Source organism: Oryzias latipes, chromosome 9 (genome assembly GCF_002234675.1).
Source record: "Oryzias latipes chromosome 9, ASM223467v1".
NCBI lineage: Eukaryota > Metazoa > Chordata > Actinopteri > Beloniformes > Adrianichthyidae > Oryzias > Oryzias latipes.
The window spans coordinates 13196029-13213454 of NC_019867.2; the positions used below are offsets into that span (position 1 = coordinate 13196029).

General features: G+C 39.0%; 3 protein-coding genes across 4 annotated transcripts; 1 reads left to right on the forward strand and 2 right to left on the reverse strand.

Annotated features, from left to right (window-relative positions):
* Positions 1-1503: 1503 nt before the first annotated feature.
* Positions 1504-8445, reverse strand: mvk (mevalonate kinase). The gene is made up of 10 exons (XM_004072399.4): positions 8102-8445; positions 7692-7839; positions 6331-6475; positions 4852-5007; positions 3727-3830; positions 3581-3626; positions 3363-3453; positions 2886-2996; positions 2606-2759; positions 1504-2087 (listed from the first exon to the last, which is right to left on the reverse strand). The coding sequence occupies exons 1-10, from the start codon at positions 8177-8179 to the stop codon at positions 1936-1938; spliced, it is 1185 nt and encodes a 394-aa protein (XP_004072447.1). The 5' UTR covers positions 8180-8445; the 3' UTR covers positions 1504-1935.
* A 127-nt stretch (positions 8446-8572) lies between these two features.
* Positions 8573-12091, forward strand: mmab (methylmalonic aciduria (cobalamin deficiency) cblB type). The gene is made up of 9 exons (XM_004072400.4): positions 8573-8745; positions 8943-9001; positions 9090-9183; positions 11051-11108; positions 11185-11257; positions 11348-11445; positions 11519-11583; positions 11661-11720; positions 11813-12091. The coding sequence occupies exons 1-9, from the start codon at positions 8627-8629 to the stop codon at positions 11895-11897; spliced, it is 711 nt and encodes a 236-aa protein (XP_004072448.1). The 5' UTR covers positions 8573-8626; the 3' UTR covers positions 11898-12091.
* LOC101157544 (aldehyde dehydrogenase family 3 member B1) lies at positions 11927-17387 on the reverse strand. Of its 2 annotated transcripts, none has more exons than XM_011479190.2 (10): positions 17099-17387; positions 16478-16673; positions 16264-16374; positions 15849-15969; positions 15680-15765; positions 13319-13400; positions 12853-13242; positions 12612-12778; positions 12435-12534; positions 11927-12350 (listed from the first exon to the last, which is right to left on the reverse strand). In XM_011479190.2, the coding sequence occupies exons 1-10, from the start codon at positions 17149-17151 to the stop codon at positions 12151-12153; spliced, it is 1506 nt and encodes a 501-aa protein (XP_011477492.1). In that variant the 5' UTR covers positions 17152-17387; the 3' UTR covers positions 11927-12150. The 2 variants fall into 2 exon arrangements, with proteins under 2 accessions (XP_011477492.1, XP_004072653.1); XM_004072605.4 differs by lacking the exon at positions 17099-17387 and adding an exon at positions 16748-17068.
* Between the last annotated feature and the right edge of the window lie 39 nt (positions 17388-17426).

The window sequence follows — 17426 nt, forward strand, 5'->3', positions numbered from 1 at the left end:
TCTATAGAAGTCTGTGGTTGTTCAAATGATTTGTCCCTGTGGATGAATTAACACCTTGTCATTGGTGTACTTTAGCCATGATGAGTAAAAAAATTAATTAGCAACAAGTACTTTCACCCCACCTCTGAAGATCCTTTCTCTCCTCGAGGCGACTGCATGTCAGAGAACTGCTCTCATTAGATCTTTTAGCTTCCTGATGCAGAGTGAGACCTCTTGCTGCATCAAGAGAGCCGTGATGCACCTGTGCTGTCCTCGATTTAACTCACACATGAACCAGAAATAAAATAAATAATATTATTTTAATATTTCTATTGACTTAAAACAGGAGATTGGAGCTGCTGCGATGCACAGGGAAGTGATTTTCACTGATCTGGCACAGGCCGACTGTTTTGTCACCTCATCGCTTCTGTCTGCAGTGCAAAGCTGACCAAATGAAAGCTTGTGAAAGAACATTGCTGTTCAGGGAGTTCCTCGGTAACAACCTCAGCTTGCTTACTACAGTTAGGTCTGAATGCACCCTGAACCACTGGACTTTATGACAGCGTGTCAGCCAGATCTAATTCTGTTTCATAACTGAAAAGATCCCGACCAGCATTTCACCCGTCAACAGAGAACAAAAGGAGATGAACCGCAGTGAGAAGAATCACTTTGTAAATTCAAGAGGAGGATTTCATTGTTCTTGTCTGGGCAAAATGTATTACTCAGCTAAACTGTTGAATCTTTTGTACCAATTCACCCACATCTATTGTTTTTTTAGGGGGGGGTGTATAGACTTCAGACTATCTTTTTCATTCTGACATTCACTCCCCTTACGGCTGGACCCCCTGTGGTCATCCCCTTTTCTTTTTTTCATAAAATATCACCCCACCTTCCAAATCTTTTTATCAGAGGGGGAGAAAGAAGGCACTGATCTTGAGATAAAAAAAAATATCACATGTGCCTCACAGGGCTTGCACTCGTCCTCCACCCCACATCCATCCACCCTCATCAATACTGTTTCAATTGAAACGCACAGTGCTAATTAAATTCCAGCGAGGGTTGGGGGCAACAGTGCAGCATGCTGAGAGCGGGTAGGGGGTGGGGGGCAGCTGCCCTCACATAAAGAAGGAGGTGACAAATGCAGCTGACTCACATGTGTGGTCGGATTCGGACTCTTCAATCTTCATGACATTTAAAAAATAGAAAATGAAATGGATATTCAAACCCGACGGAATCCCACGTGACCTTTTCCCCATATGGGGGATTTTATAAACAGGCCTGTCATGTGTGTCTGTGGCATTTGCAGAATATGTTGCTATACTTAAAAGAAAAAAAAAAGAGGCAATAAGTGGAGGGTAATTTTGGGAAGCTACAGTGTGTGCAATGAGCGACCCAACCGGACACTAGATGCTGTTTGTTCATATTAGAGAGGCGCTAATCCTGAGTCTTCAGAGACGCTGCCCACTTATGCTGTCCTCCCTGTTCTATTAGCACACACAACAGCAAAAAATGACGAGAAAATACTTAACATAACTGAAATATTACAGTTTAATTATTTTTAAAGGTGTAAAACTAAATAACTATACTTCAGTTAAAATCAGAATGACATACAAATATTTTCAAGGATTTATGTCATGGATAAAACTTTAATATCACCTTTGTCTTTTAAAAGTTTACATCCAAATTGAGGAAGAATTTAACACTGAATCTTCCTTCTCTACCTGTAAACCGTTAAACAGCATCTGTGCTCCTATACTGCCACCTAGTGGACAAAGTGCTTCATAACAGTAGGTATAGCATTGAAATGTTGCAGCAAGTTTTTGATTCATGTTAGTTTAAAAAAAATTAGCCATGGAAAAGATACTTTTTCTTCATGTCAGACAACATTTAAAGCTTAAATCTCCCCTTAGTAAACCAATGTTTTGCTACTCCCTGTAGCAAATCTCCTTAGTGAGCTCAGTACTGCTCTAAAATTTCCAGAATTTCCTCCTTCACAGAGGAAGGGGAATGCTGTTGAACACCTGGTCCACCAATACTCGTTTCCCAGCAGTCGAAGCCGCAGTCTTTGAGATCCTGCATGGTGTTCTGGACCACTGAAGAGTCGGTTTCTGCAAAAACAAAGAAAAGAAACAAAACAAACAATTTTAAAAAGGGCAACAAGGAATATAATTATTAAAAATGGTTTTGTGCAGTAAAGCATTATTCAGGTTTTTTGTCCAAAAAAGATAAAAAGTAGGTTATATATCCAGAAACATCAAAAAGTCTTTAATTGGCAAAATTCCTGTAATATCTCCCATCTGTTATTGTTCCACAGCTGAGGAAAGCCCAGTGCCAGATCAACATTAGGGTCACAGCTGCACAACAAAGAAACATCCCATTGAGATGCTTTAGCTTCAAATAATCCAAGAGCTGCTTCAGACAAAAAAAAATTATTCATATCCTCCTTCTACTCGTTAATATAAAATTATTCCAGTAGAAAACAAACAAGAACTGAACGACATCACTTCAAAAACTATTTTAAATATAAAATTTGTGACAGAGATTTTGGAAAAGTTTTTTTTTTTTAAATGAAATTTTTTCCCCCTTTTTATTTCACAAGTACAGATTTAACAGCAGCGTATAGCACCTGGTCTCAGCAGCGTGATGCCACAGCCTCCACCCCCTGCGCCTGTTAGCTTGCTGTGGAGCCCTTTGGCCAATGTGACCCGGCACACAGTGTCCAGAGCCGGATGCCCAACACCCATAACATTTAGATGGTGCTGGTTGATATCAATCAGCTCCTGAAAAGGTAAAGACAGCTGAAAATGAAGCCTCCTGAACATATGCGCTCAAAGTTTAAGATTCTTGGAAGTAACAGCTTATACTTTGTGCATATAAGTACTTTTTTTTAAACAGATAATCTGTACCTCTAGAATACTGTAGTGCTCTCCTGTGATCGGTTCGCACGTCAGGACTTTTTCACAAGTGTAAGAAATGGCATCAACTGAGTCAAGAACAGGATTCATTATTGAGGGAAACTGGAAAAAAAAAAAACACAAACCCATTTAATATGTCTAGCTTAAACTCCATTAGGAATGTGTGATGAAGCAGGAATTGTTGAGGGACAGGTTGTGCACGGATTACAAAATTCCCCTGTGGATTGTCCTCAGCATTGCCACAACACCATGCAGGGCCCTTTCAGTCTGAGGCAAACCTCTGAACACCTGCTGGTGTCACCAAGGAAACCGCACAGAAGGATGCTGGCTAAGAGTTTCATTTTAATATTTTATGGGGGGACTCGACCTCGGCCTCTGAGGCATCTGTCATGCAAAAGCACTGCCCGTTATATTAACTATTGTGCCGACAGGTAAGACAAGGGGGACAGGGGAAAAAACCTTTAGTACCTTGTTAATTTTGTCCTTCACCCTGGCAACAAGTGCTTTGGTGCTGCGTGGTACTTTGGTGTTAGTGAGGAGGATCCTTAATAAAGGCACCCTGTAAGTAAAAGAAACAGATGAGACATCTGCTCATGTACAATATTTGATCTGCCTCACAAAAGCAGCCCCCCAGTTCTATATCGTGAGGCTCTTTAATGAAAATTCACTCAGCAGGATCTCAATACCTGCTCAGCGGTATGATCTTCCCGGCTAAGAAGCGCAGCATGCCACCTGCATTAAATTAAACCACTCATTAAACAGACACTCACCATCGGCTGATAATGGCTTGCTGCGGTGCAAAGTGCCAAGTGTGAGTGTTTTTATGCCTCACCCCATGTTCCGACCGCGTTGTCCACCCCTGAAGGATTTCCGTGGATGATGGTCTCTCCTTGGAAAGCCCAACTGTTAATGTGCTCCAGGTCCTCCTGACACCATCTGCAGTCGTTTCAAAAGGAGATGAGGGCCGAGCACTGGCAGCTACAAACAACTGCGTGGTCGCTTGAAGATGATAACCAAAGGCAGGGAAGTGGATTCGAGCCTAAATGTCACGCTTCAATTATTAAAATGTTAATTTCACTCTTTGACTTTCTTGATAGTATTGAATATTTAGATTAATGAAAAGGTTTTGACGGCTATAAGAGAAAAAGTAAAACTAAAATCAACAAGAGTCAATGCAAAGTTAAACTGCAGATTGATTCAGAAGTAGGCGATTTTCTAAATAAAGATGAAAATTAAGATTATAAATCATATATTATAAATGGCATTTCTGACTATTTCTTCATCTAAATCGTTGGAAATCAGGTGTAGAAAAAATATGAAGTCGAAAAAACTTGTAGTTGTGAAGCAGAAGCTGCAATCGTTGGGCCACTGCTCCATTTTGATAAATCCACTTGCAGATCCGTGTACGCCTCGGTTTTCCTCGTCCGAGCTGGAATCTGACTCAAAACTGCACGGCTGGAAAGCTCTCATATTGCTTGCCATTGTTGTTGCGCCACTAATGTTAGGTTGGGGTTGTAAGGGCCTGTAAGCTAGCAGGTGAGCGTGTAAACAGATGGGTGACGGGAAGTGGTGGTGGGCTTAGACTGTATCAACAGTCCTGCCCACAATTTCTGATGAACTACTGATGGGTTATTGTTTTTATTATTAATTTTGATTAGTTTAATATAGTTTTAAGATCCTCACTTTTTATCTATTGTGTGTATTTGGAGCAATGGATGGACTTGTAAGTTCCCTCTGGGTTAATATAGCGTAATCTGTCTGTCTGTCTGATCTGTCCTTCTGCAGAGACTATGGACAAAAACAACATAATCGTAATTAAAAGACCAGACGGAACATTTTAACAGTAGATCAAAAGTTGATCAGAGTGCGACCTCAAAGCTATTGTTGTGGATTGTAACATGCAACAGGGCGTAACATCAGTTAAGAACTCATTTCTTAAGCGGACAATCACCCTTACCTGGCAGTTTGATCCCACTCTCTGAGGGAAGTGGGAATGGTGCCGGCAGCGCAGAGCAGAGCTGCAGCTAAACACACAGAGTAGGCTGCACTGGACCCCAGTCCGGCTCCAGTCGGTAGCTCTGACCACACAGTTATCGTCAACGCAGGAAGCTCTCTAACAAATAACACAAATTTCATTACTCATGTACTATCAATTATTGTGATGATTGTAAAAGTGCACAGTTATTAATTACAAGGCCTGGGTACTTTCTCGACTGTATCTATAAAATGAGAACCCACACAAGCTTTTAGTGTAATTACATAATTATTATTTAATTACATTACAGAACAAACAAGAAACTACTAAATGCTACAGACTCTTACTTAAAACTTCTGTCGATGTCAATCAAGGAGGCTCCTTTCAGGCAAAGAGGAAAATACTATAACCTAATTGTCCAGTTCCCCTCTTGGGGCAGAAACACATCCAGGCTTGTTAAAGGGTACAGAGTGGCCCACTGCCAGATTCTCATTAGTGGCCATCCTGTCAGAAGCCCTTCACCACTCTGAGACAAGCCAGCACTATGTCAGCGCCCATTAAGCCCTCCAACAACCTGCAGCTCTAATGTTCCCGAGCATATTGCCTGTTCACAGCTTCTGCAGCCACTAATATTCTCCTCTTTGCCCGTCTCTTTTTTACAGACATCAATTCCTAAAAAAGCTTTTTTTTCTCATTTCTCTATTGCTCTCATGAACCAATTTGCACCAATGAAGACCCCATTTTTTCTTACAAAATGTTAAATTCAGGGGCTGTAAAAACGACAGAGGTAAAAACTGTAGTACTGCTTGAGGCCTGAGTCCCCCCCCGCCGTTTTCTTTTAACAAAAATCCGAACAAAACATTTAAGGCACAGTTTTAACAAATATAACAAACTATTTTATTGAAGAAATACTAGCAAAAGTTTACTTTAAGTAGTATACATATTTCATAAAAGGGCCATAAGAGCCATTCATAAACTTTAGATACCAGGATAACACAAACTCATCATTCATCATGTCTGATTTGTTAAACTTCTTTAGTGGATTACAAATCAGCTGTTTTCATGTGGACGATCTTAACTCAGTGAATCGGATCGAATCGAACAAAATGAACAGAAACGGAAAGTGAACAGAATCGGCAACCACAAATATCGAGTCGGATTGAATCGTTGTTAAAATGAACCGTTACACCCCTATTCCCTAATCAAAGGGAATGTATGAAAAAGCTCAAAGCTGCTCTAAAGAATCAAGTCTAGGGTCTCAAAGAAGTTGAGACCCTAGAGACACCAGGCAATAGACACAAAGGACATATGATGCCAGCCTTTGAGGGCCACTGTCCTGCTTGTCCATTAGATGCTGTTGTTAATGTTAAAGTTCTTAATGGTGGAGAGTTGAAATATCAAAAACATATCACTTTTTCCATAATAAGGGAAATTGTGGGAAACAATAGGATGAGATCTTACCCCGATGCAAACACAGACAGGTAGATGTACAGAAAGGTTAAGCAGGCCGTGTTGCCATTGTTCAAGTTTCCATTTGTAACACCCACAAAGTCCCGGAGCCTCCTCACCAGTTCAGCATCCAGCCGCTGGGCCTCATCCTTCGTACCTTAACAGTTATTTAAAAGACAAACCAAAACAATGCACAATTTGTTCCAATGGGGCTTATTTAATGTCACAAAATGAGCAAAAACAAGGTCTGATTCTAAAGTCACCCATCCATCTTTATGGAGTTAATTGATGTATTTAATGTTTCAAACACAAACTATTCATATTTCCCTGCTTGAAAAGATTAATGTTTTATTGTTCAATTCTTACAGTGTCTCCCTAAATTTCCGCTCATTCCCAACAGTTTTGGTGAAGCTGAGTCGAACACACGCACTCAGCTTCCGCAATTAAGACATGTCAAAATTGCATGTCTTTTCACTGCCGCCAAGAAAACCCAGGAATTAGTGTAGAAAATACTCTTCTTAAACAATTTATCAACTATTTAAAAAGCAATCATTTTAACAGAGGTCTTATAGTGCTGCTTTAGTCTACGATGCCACTAGCCCCTTCAGGTGACAAGACTTCACACCCTGTGACCTCTGTACATAGCAAATTGGTTAATATTCCATTAAATTGTTAAAAAAAAATTTCTTTTATAACGGTGTGCAGTTACAAAGTGTAACCCATTTTTAAATGACAGCTCTAAAACAGCTCCTCTCGCATCACAGTGTGGCTTTGCAAGTCAGAAGTAACCGTGAAACAACATTTTTACAAGGTGCTACATTGATGTTCATTGAGGTTCAATTGTATACGTCTCACATTAATGCATATGAATCTCCAATGCCTTAATGCCAGGATAAATACAACAGCGTTAATGACATACATTAACACTGAGGTTAACTGTGACATATTTAAAGATATTGTTATTATTAAAGCTTTATTTATACAAGATAATCTCTTGAGACTCGGGTCTTCTTTGCAATAGAGACCTGTGCCAATAGGTAGTTTAAATCCAATCGGCAAATTTGTTCAAATATTTTTGTGCAGAAGTTTTTGTACCACTTGAAGCCAAATTCAAGCTAATATTTATACAATTCTGATGTTAAAACACTTTTTTTTTAAATCCATATTTTCTACAGTAGTCTGTCATTGTAAAGGGGTACTTTTTAGCGGGAATATATGCAATAAGACTCCAAATTATGGATGTATTTACGCTTTCAAAATAAAAGCAAAAGGACACTTAAGTCATAAACTAATATTTCTACATCATGACTAAAGTAAGTTAGGAGTCAACTAGGCTTTATTTATTTTTTTAAATGAGTGACATAATTGCTTACCATTTATATACGGGATAAACTGCTTTAGGTCAGAGAGATCCCAGCAGTGGAATGTGTCAATATTGGGCAGGTTGATGCAGACTTTGTCATTGGAGGAAGATTTTAATTTCAAATATGTTCTCAGGTTCAAACTCACAGCAAGAGCAACCTGTAATGACAGAACATAAAGTGAATAAAACTACAAGGTGTGATCAATGTTATGATCGTGAACTTTCCAAAGTCATTCCAAACTGCATGCACTGAAAAAGATACAAATATATAGATTTTTTTAAACAAAAAACAAAGTTTGATTGATTGTTTTCAAAAAATATATATATACTGTTTATGAGTGACTAAATAAAATAATCAGAACTTTAGTGTTTGGGTGAATTTGTTGTCATAAATTGCCTTTTTTTTTTCTTATCTGTTACCTTTCCGTGAACGACAGCATGCTCTCCGTGGAGGATAGTCTTCCCTGGTGCAGACACCAGACAGTCCTTGACTTGCATGTTTCGTTAAGTTATATTATTAGACTCAAAAGTTGATCTAGTGCCTCCAACCTTCAACTTTCACTGGAAAAACATGAGCTAGCTTAGAACATGTAATCCTCAGCGGAAACATCAGCCGACAGAACAACTCAACGGTTGGGGCTAATTTTCTCACAAACGCATATAAGTATTTAAGAGTTGGACACTATTTCTTATAATTATAGCGGGGGAAATGCAATGCCCAAACCTAACACTGTTTAGCAAAAAAGCTCACTTCCAAAGCCAACATAAAAACAAGCGAGTTGTAATAACCAATCAGCGTCGGGGGCATATCTCCGTCTGACCAATCAACATACTGAGATGTGCAACGCCACGATGAGTTGACCAATCATGCCATAAAGTGAAACGCCCACTAACTACGGCCACCACGAGAGGACAAACTCTTTCATTAAGCGAAGTCTTATGTAGATGCTAACTTATAGGTCAAATATGGCATCATTTGTCTTCAGAACCACTCTCCTCCGCTGTGCAGCAAGAAGTGTCGCCACTAAATATCGAACTCCAAACCGGTGGCGTTCAGAGCAAAGGTCGGTGTGGAAATCTACGTTTAATATGAGTTTATTTTATCATTAAGCTCTGTACTACTGTTGCACGATTAGCGTTGACAGATCAAAACATTCCCACATTTTTTGTATAATAAGCTGTAACATTGCTAGTTACAGGCTTAATAAACGCTTTAGACACGTGTTCGTTTACTATTTAATTTTTATGTTTTCCCAAACAGTTATGCTACAGCAGAAGATAATAAAGGACCCAAAATATACACAAAAACAGGAGACAAAGGTTACTTATCAGCTTCAATCTTTAAAATACTAAAAGTTTATTACAAAAAATCATATGTAGACATTTTGACCTGGTTCTTGCTGTGCAGGGTTCTCCAGCACATTCACCGGAGAAAGAAGACCAAAGGAAGATCACATATTTGAAGCATTGGGAAATACAGATGAGCTTTCGTCAGCTATAGGGTAAGCTCTTTTTTCTTTCAATCACACATGATGACGATGATGATAATGTTGATGATGATGATGATGATATTTTATTGCTGACATATACTTTGAAAGAAAAGATAGGACAAGGGGGAAAAAAGTACAAGAAGTATCTGAACAGGAGTGAGAAAAAGTGAAAAAACTCATAAATTCTCATCCCCATGCCCTAAACCAAATGTTTACCACATATTATATTGCTGTTCCATCTCTAAAACGTATATACTTAGTTTCAGATACCCATAAACACTCATTTGATTCCATTTAAATCTTGTTCTTCAACACATCCAAGTGCATCTTCATCCAATTCAAATTTAAATTCATAAGTATTCACAGATTTATCAAAGTTTTTTATGTTTTGTATATGTTCTGTCAAAATAATATTTCTATATTTGTTTTTAAACTCCTTTCTGTTTGGACATTGTTTAAAGTTTCCTGGTTCGGTGCCATTCCTCCACATATGGATACACATTTTCTGTTTGTGCGCGCTTTGTGTATAATACACTCTATCTCTGAAATCATATTTTCCCCTCTTTAAATAAATAACTTGCTATACATAAAGTCTATCCTAGAATGTTTTTTTTTTTCATTTTGTTCACACAAACTGAAAGGAAATAATGCATCATTCTTTAGCTAGATTAGTTGGAACTCTTAGTTTAAACTAGTGAGGGAAGCAGTAACAAACATGTTTAAACATTAATGTATTAAACCACAGTTCAATAAATACCAAAAGATTAAATATACAAAATAATATACTACAAGATTAGTCATTTATGTTGGATGGGAAATTAAAAAAGACTTTCTAGTACACGGAAAATAAGACATAAGGTAAAAAGATGTTTTTTGACCAATAAACATGTTGCCTTATAAAATGATGAAGTTAATAAATAACCTGTTTCATGGACTACTAAGCATTGCTTTACAAACAGTCGAGTAAAAAAGATTTTGAAGGGTGAACGTGTTAGCTTATTAACCCTTGTGCTATCTTAGATGACCCCCCCCTTACATTGACATGTTCTCCCTACCATGACAAAGGTGGATAAAGGTGGAAAGATTTCATGTAATCCATTGACACCAGTGAAGATCACAAATCATTGAAGAAAAAAGGTTCAGCGCACTGTCTAGTGGGTCTAGATGACCCAACTCCCAATGTTAAAGTGCCTAGGATAGCACAAGGGTTACAAAACATTAGAAAACCAAAAGTTGCTTGTAAAATAAATGAAATGAATGAAAGACATTTATAATCACGAGTAAATGCTATTTTTGTTCTTAGAGAGACATTACAGCAAGGTCTTTCAGGAGTGCTGCAACAATATCAATGCACAAACATAAGAAAGCTAAACTTACTGGTTTATTGGGTTAAATTTTAACTACTTTCTTGAATTTTGTGTGTTCTTCCATTGGTTTGCAACTGACTAAAGGAACAAAAAGTGAATTTTTGTAGTTAAAGTGTGGGACTTGTGTTCTTTTTAAATAAACCAGTCTGTTTGTGAGATTTTGTGTGAATTCTTGGCATGCAAATATAATATTTGTCTCTTGCCCCTAAAGAGGACAAACTCTGTGAAATGCAGAACAATTTCTTTGGTTTTGTAAAAAATAATAATAAATGTGGAGGAGTTAAGTGTAAGATTAAGTTTTTCCTGCAAGTTTAAAAAAAAATAAAGTATGAAATGCCCAAACATCTTTAGTGTTTTCTGTTTCCCCATTTTTTGGGGTTGATTCTGATTGAGAAGGGGAAAGAGAATGAGGAAAAAGCTTTTTTTGTGAAAATTGTCAATAAAAAAGTTTTCTTGGAGTTAAAAAGTCAAAGTAACTTGCCTGATGTTGAGAACTTTGTTTTACTTTGTAGATTGGCCAGAGAGTTTTGCCTTGAGAAAGGTCACACATTCATACATCAACTGGATAAGGTTTGATTTTCATGCCACTTCCTATTACTTTCAGAGCAGAACTCTTGCAAACAATTACTTTTTTTTTGTATTACAGATACAATGCATTCTACAAGATGTGGGCTCTAATATTGCTACTCCTCGATCATCTGCTAGAGACAGTCATATAAGTACGTGCTGGCTTCTCCACATTAAAACTATGTCTAGGTTTTCTTTCATGTCTTTTCACTATACTTAAGGACTTTGTTTCTTTTTGAAAGAAAAAACAAAGTTTACCTCTCAGCCAATTGCAGACCTGGAAACATGGATCGATAACTTTACGAATGAACTTCCACCGCTCACCAACTTCATTTTACCTGTAAGACCATCTAAACTTCAGTATATAAATCTATTTGAAAGCCAAAGTTTTACGTGAATATTTTAATTTTTAGTCTGGTGGGAAGAGTAGTGCAGCTTTGCATTTAGCTCGGACAGTCTGTCGGCGAGCAGAGCGCAGGTCAGTATTAGCGCGTCTTAAACATCTTTTCCTCATTTAAATTGCTTTTTTGAAACGCCTCTGTGTTCTTCTTAAAGCGTGGCTCCAATTGTGCGTTCAGGGGAGGCGGATCAAGATGTTGCGAAGTTTCTGAACAGGTCACTCTGTAGCTTTTACTCATTAGGACAAAATGTTTTTTTTTTCATGTCTGCCACATATTTAATACATTTCCTGATTTTCTTTCTCTCAGGCTGAGCGACTACCTGTTCACAGTTGCCAGATATGCAGCCATGAAAGAAGGCAATGAGGAGAAAATCTACAAGAGACCAGAATAACAGAGGACTTTCATCGGGTTTAAAATATATAGTTTGCAGTCGTTATTTTTATTGAAATATTTTAATGACAGATAATAAAAAATAAAAGCACTGCACAAGAAAGTTAAAATAGGCATTCATTCTTGGCATGATGAGACACATCCTATATTAAATCCAACTTTACCTTTTTCCTTTTATTAAAGTCTAACAATACAGCTGTTTGTATGGCCTGTTAGTTGTTTATATTCTAGCATGAATCATTAACACCACACAGTCACAGGATCTGGCACCAGCCTTGGCTTTTCTGGGACAGAGCACAGGCCCAGGTCATCAGAGACAGATTACGGTCCTCATACGGTGGGAAACGCAGATAGGTCACACACTCAAATCGTGTGCCTCTGAGCAGGCTTGCCTTTCTGTGAGAGAAGGTTTCAAAGCTATAGCGGCCATGGAAGGATCCCATTCCACAGGCACCTTGAAGAAAAGGGCAGTCATCGATCAGTTTTGGGCACTTTTGTCCTTTTGGGATCTATTTGTGTATCTGCATGTAATACATACCTACTCCACCAAAAGGTAGAGCCACCATCAGACTCTGCAAGATGCAGTCATTGGAGCAAAAGCTGCCACTAGAGGTTTCTTGCATTATTCTTGAAATTACCTGTAATGTCACAAAGGTCTTTTTTTAAAATGCACTGCAATGGTTAAGACTATGATGTCGGACATTTTGTCTCATACATTACTGTTGGTGGAGTATGCATAAACACACAGCGGCTTTTCTTGTTTATTAATGAAGGCAATTGCTTCATCCACGTCATTTACAGACAGTATTGGGAGGACTGGACCAAAAACCTCCTGCTGCATGATGGGGTCTGATTCTGCCACTTCTGTCAAAACTGTTGGGGCTTTAAATGAAAAGAAAAGTATGAGTATCTGTACATATTAGTGTATTCTATTTGCTATTTTTCACTATTCTTACCAATGTATTTCTCTGCCTCTGTCACTTGCCCACCAACAACCACTTTTCCAGACCTCCATAGCAGATCTCTAGTGTGGCTGAAGATCTCCAGATTGACCATGCGGCCGAAGCTGCGTGACTCTCTGGGGTCAGGACCATAAAACTCCATCAAACAGCACTTGAGTGCCTGCACCACTCGTGCTTTAACGTCTGTGTGGCACAAAATATAACTTGGAGCCATCAGGCTTTGTCCGGCATTGTGGAAACACGCCCAAGCGATGCGCTGCACGGTGGTGGCAATGTCACAGTTCTGGTCAACATAACACGGGTTTTTACTTCCAAGAATCAAAGTAACAGGTGTGAGGGTGCGTGCCGCCGCTACAGCGATCTTGCCTCCTTCCTCTTTGTTTCCTGGAATGACAGTTGCATTCAGTATTATTACAAATAATTAGAAATTGACTAAAATGCTTTATTTGTACTAAATTACCTGTGAAAAAAACATGATCAAACTTGAGTTCCACAATCTCAGGCAAATCGCTGATGCCTGCAAGAATTACATGGAAGCATTCCTTAAGGAAAAACAAAAAAGTATCAGATCATTATTTTTTCTCTTTCTCCTCTTAACCAACAGCAAGCACAAAAAGTAACCTTGTTAAAAAACAAAACAACAAAAAACGACTAATTTCGCGTATTGATCAATACTACACAAAGCTTTTCCTAAACAGTGCTGGGTATTTCTATAATGGCTTTCTGCAAATCAAACTAAAACAAGCACACATTTGCAGAAGATGATTAACACAAAAGAAGGAACCATTTTTGTGAAATTCCACTCTACATCACATTGGAAACATTACACCTTTTCTTCTGTAAATTTGACAGCTTTGGTAACAGCTGTTTTTCAGATTTTTCAAGTTTTAATCTATTATACAATATTTGAATAAACTAGTTCAAGATATATAAAGTTGCGTGAAGATTAAATTAGCTCAATGCAGTTCCAGCTTTTCTAGTAACTCTTGCATCTGTATGCTTCTTAACACAAACAGTGGAGCAAAAAACTCTTTAGTCGGCCACCAATTGTGCAAGTTCTCCCACTAAAAAAGATGAGAGAGGCCTGTAATTTTATCATGTATGGGACAAAATGAGAAAACAAAAACCCAGAAAAATCACATTGTCTGATTTTTAAAGAATTCATTTGTAAATCATGGCGGAAAATAAGTATTTGGTCAATAACAAATGTTCAACTCAACACTGTGTTATTTATCCTTTGTTAGCAATGACAGCAGTCAAACATTTTCTGTAGTCTTAACAAGTTTCCACCAACTGTTACTGGTATTTTGGCCCATTCTTCCATTCAGATCTCCTGTAGAGCAGTGATGTTTGGTTGGGGCTGTTGCTGGGCAACACAGACTTTCAACTCCCACCAAAGATGTTCTATGGGGTTGAGATCTGGAGACTGGCTAGGCCACTGCAGGACCTTGAAATGCTTCTTATGAAGCCACTCCTTCATTACCCAGGCAGTGTGTTTGGAATTGTTGTCATTCTGAAAGACCCACTCAGGTTTCATCTTTCTCTGCCCTTGCTGATGGAGGGAGGTTTCCACTCAAAATCTGACCATACATGGCCCATTCATTCTTTTCTGTACACAGATTAGTAGTCCTGGTCCCTTTGCTGAAAAACACCCAAAAGCATGATGTTTCCACCCCCATGCTTTACAGTAGTTAGGGTGTTCTTTGGATGCAACTCAGCATTCTTTCTCCTCCAAATAGGATGAGTAAAGTTCTTACCAAAAAGTTCTATTTTGGTTTCATCTGACCATAGGACATTCTCCAAATCCTCATCTGGATCATTCAAATGCTCTCTGTCCAACTTTAGACCGGCCTGCACATGTACTGGCTTTAGCAGGGGGACACGTCTGACACTGCAGGATTTGAGTCCCTTGCAGCATAGTGTGTTGCTGCTGGTAGCCTTTGTTACTTTGTTCCCAGCTCTCTGCAGGTCATTCACGAGGTCCCCCTGTGTGGTTCTGGGATTTTTACTCACCGTTTTTGTGATTACTTTGACCTCACGAGGTGAGATGTTGGAGGGAGCCCCAGATGGGGGGAGATTATCAGTGGTGTTGTATGTCTCCCATTTCCTAATAATCGCTCCCACGGTTGATTTCTTCACACCAAGCTGCTTACCTATTGCAGATTCAGTCTTCCCAGCCTGGTGCAGGTCAACAATTTGGTTTCTGGTGTCCTTAGACAGCTCTTTGGTCTTGGCCATAGTGGAGTTTGGAGTGTGACTGTTTGAGGTTTTGGACAGGTGACTTTTATATAGAGTTCAAACAGGTGCCATTAATACAGGTAACGAGTAGAGGACAGAGGATCTATTTACAGAAGAAGTTACAGGTCTGTGAGAGCCAGAAATCCTGCTTGACCAAAGACTAATTTTCCACCACAATTTGGAAATACATTCTTTAAAAATCAGACAATGTAATTTTCTGGATTTTTTTTCTCCCATTCAGTCTCTCATAGTTGAGGTATATTTATTATAAAAAATTACAAGCCTCTCTCATCTTTTAAGTGGGAGAACTTGCACAATTGGTGGCTGACTAAATACTTTTTTGCCCCACTGTGGATACATGTCTACTGCAGATCTATGCTGCATATAAACAAGCAAAGATGCAAATAATTGGTGGAAGTTAATTACAGTAGTTTTATTGCCACCCTGTATTACTATAAAATATTTTAAAGGCTATATATAGTTATTATGTACACCCCTGCAGTTCATTTCTTTAAAGATGTCCACACTTTGTTTTTTCTGCTTCTCAATAAGAGCAGTCATTCAATTGTGTATGCATACTCACATTGTCCAAATAGAAGGGAATGAGGCGATGAAGGAGTTCTGCAGTGTGCACAGTGTACTCAGAAGGGCTGACAAGAGCACAATTTCCTGTATAGATTAAAATAAACATGATCTATGTCTTTAAAATGCTCACCAATCATAAACATGTGTGCTTAAAAGTTCTGCTGCACCTGCTGCAATGGCACCGACCAATGGCACCAGGCACATTTGGACTGGGTTGCACCAGGACCCCATAATGAAAACAACCCCCAGGGGCTCACTGATCACCAGACACTCATCCAGCGTGGTGGACTGCATAAACAGGGCGAGCTCTAAATCAGGTCACTTGAAAAAGTCAAACGCTTTCAAGTGAAAGCCATAAGAAAACACAAGGACCAGCAGAGGAATGTTGCTTCATTAGCCAGCTGACCTGTTATAAAGGTCAGAGCAACTTAAGTCAAATCTGCTTTGCTAGACTCGGAACAATACGTTTCTTTGTAACAGGCTGGAATGTCACCTAAAAAGGTTGAATAATAATCAATAATCCCTATATTATTGTGAAGAATTAGTTGTGCTAAAAGAAGGTATTATAAACAAAAGTCTCACCAGGTTCTTTTCCACAGGTTGTGGTTGCATCCATTTCTTCAGGTTGGTGATGGCATGAAGAGCCTCATTCTTCACTGTGATCAATTCAAACACAACAGTTTCAAACCGGGGCTGGTTGAGAGGGGCAAAAAAAAAAAGAGTTCACACAATTACAACTGTGCAGCATTTGCTTTTGAAAGACATAAATATCAGAAAAGACTAAATCAGCTCCTACTTTATGAAGATCCCTCCCAAGAGCATCCACAAAGTCACACTCATGTTCCTCCAGCATCCGCACAAGAGCCTCCAACTGGGTCAGTCTGAAGCATTCCTTAAGGGTGCGTCCAGCTTGAAAAGCAATTCTGGCCCTTCTCAACAGATCCACACACTCCAAGGGGTACGTCCTCAAGCAGGGCTCCCCCAGCCTGGTCCTGAAATAAAACAATCATCAGCACATGACTTCTCCCAGTAAAACAAATTCTTAGCTCTTACAGAACCCCCATACCTCCTGCATGTTAACCGGCCATTTCTCTGACAAACATAGCATGCTCTTATTTTTCCACTCATCTTTTTTTCCAGCCTATTAAACTTCCTTGTTGTCCTCTCTGGGGTATTATGAAGTTAAGCCTGAGTATCCGCTTGGTTAAGAGCCCCACTGGCTGGGAGGACAGTGGAAAAATCCTAATAATTCCAACCAATCAGACGACGTGTACAAAAAAATAATACAATCTCCAGTCTAACATTTAACCCCAGTTTCTTATGAATCACAGGAGAAACACCACAGCCACTCATTTATTCAGTTAGAAGACAAATAAAAACTCAAACTTCAGAATCACACAAAAAAAGACATACTTACCTGCGCAGAGCCTTGAACCAGCGGGTTGGAGAAGGACTCGGTGGACTACTCATGTTTAATAGGATTTTATAGGGAGAACACAGAAATATGCTATAATTGATTTTTTGGGGGGAGGGGGTCTTCTCAGAGAGTGAAGTTTAGCTCCACGCAGAAAGCCGGCGTGCAGGCAGTGAGCACAGCAGAGAATTTGGCTGGAGCGTACGTATTTACACTTTAATCCACCATGCACGTAATTTAGGAAAGCACAAAAATGTGAGAAGCTAGACATCCAACAACTCCACAGCCCGGTGAAATGTTTAACTGTCATTTTCCAGCCTGTCAGTGTGCC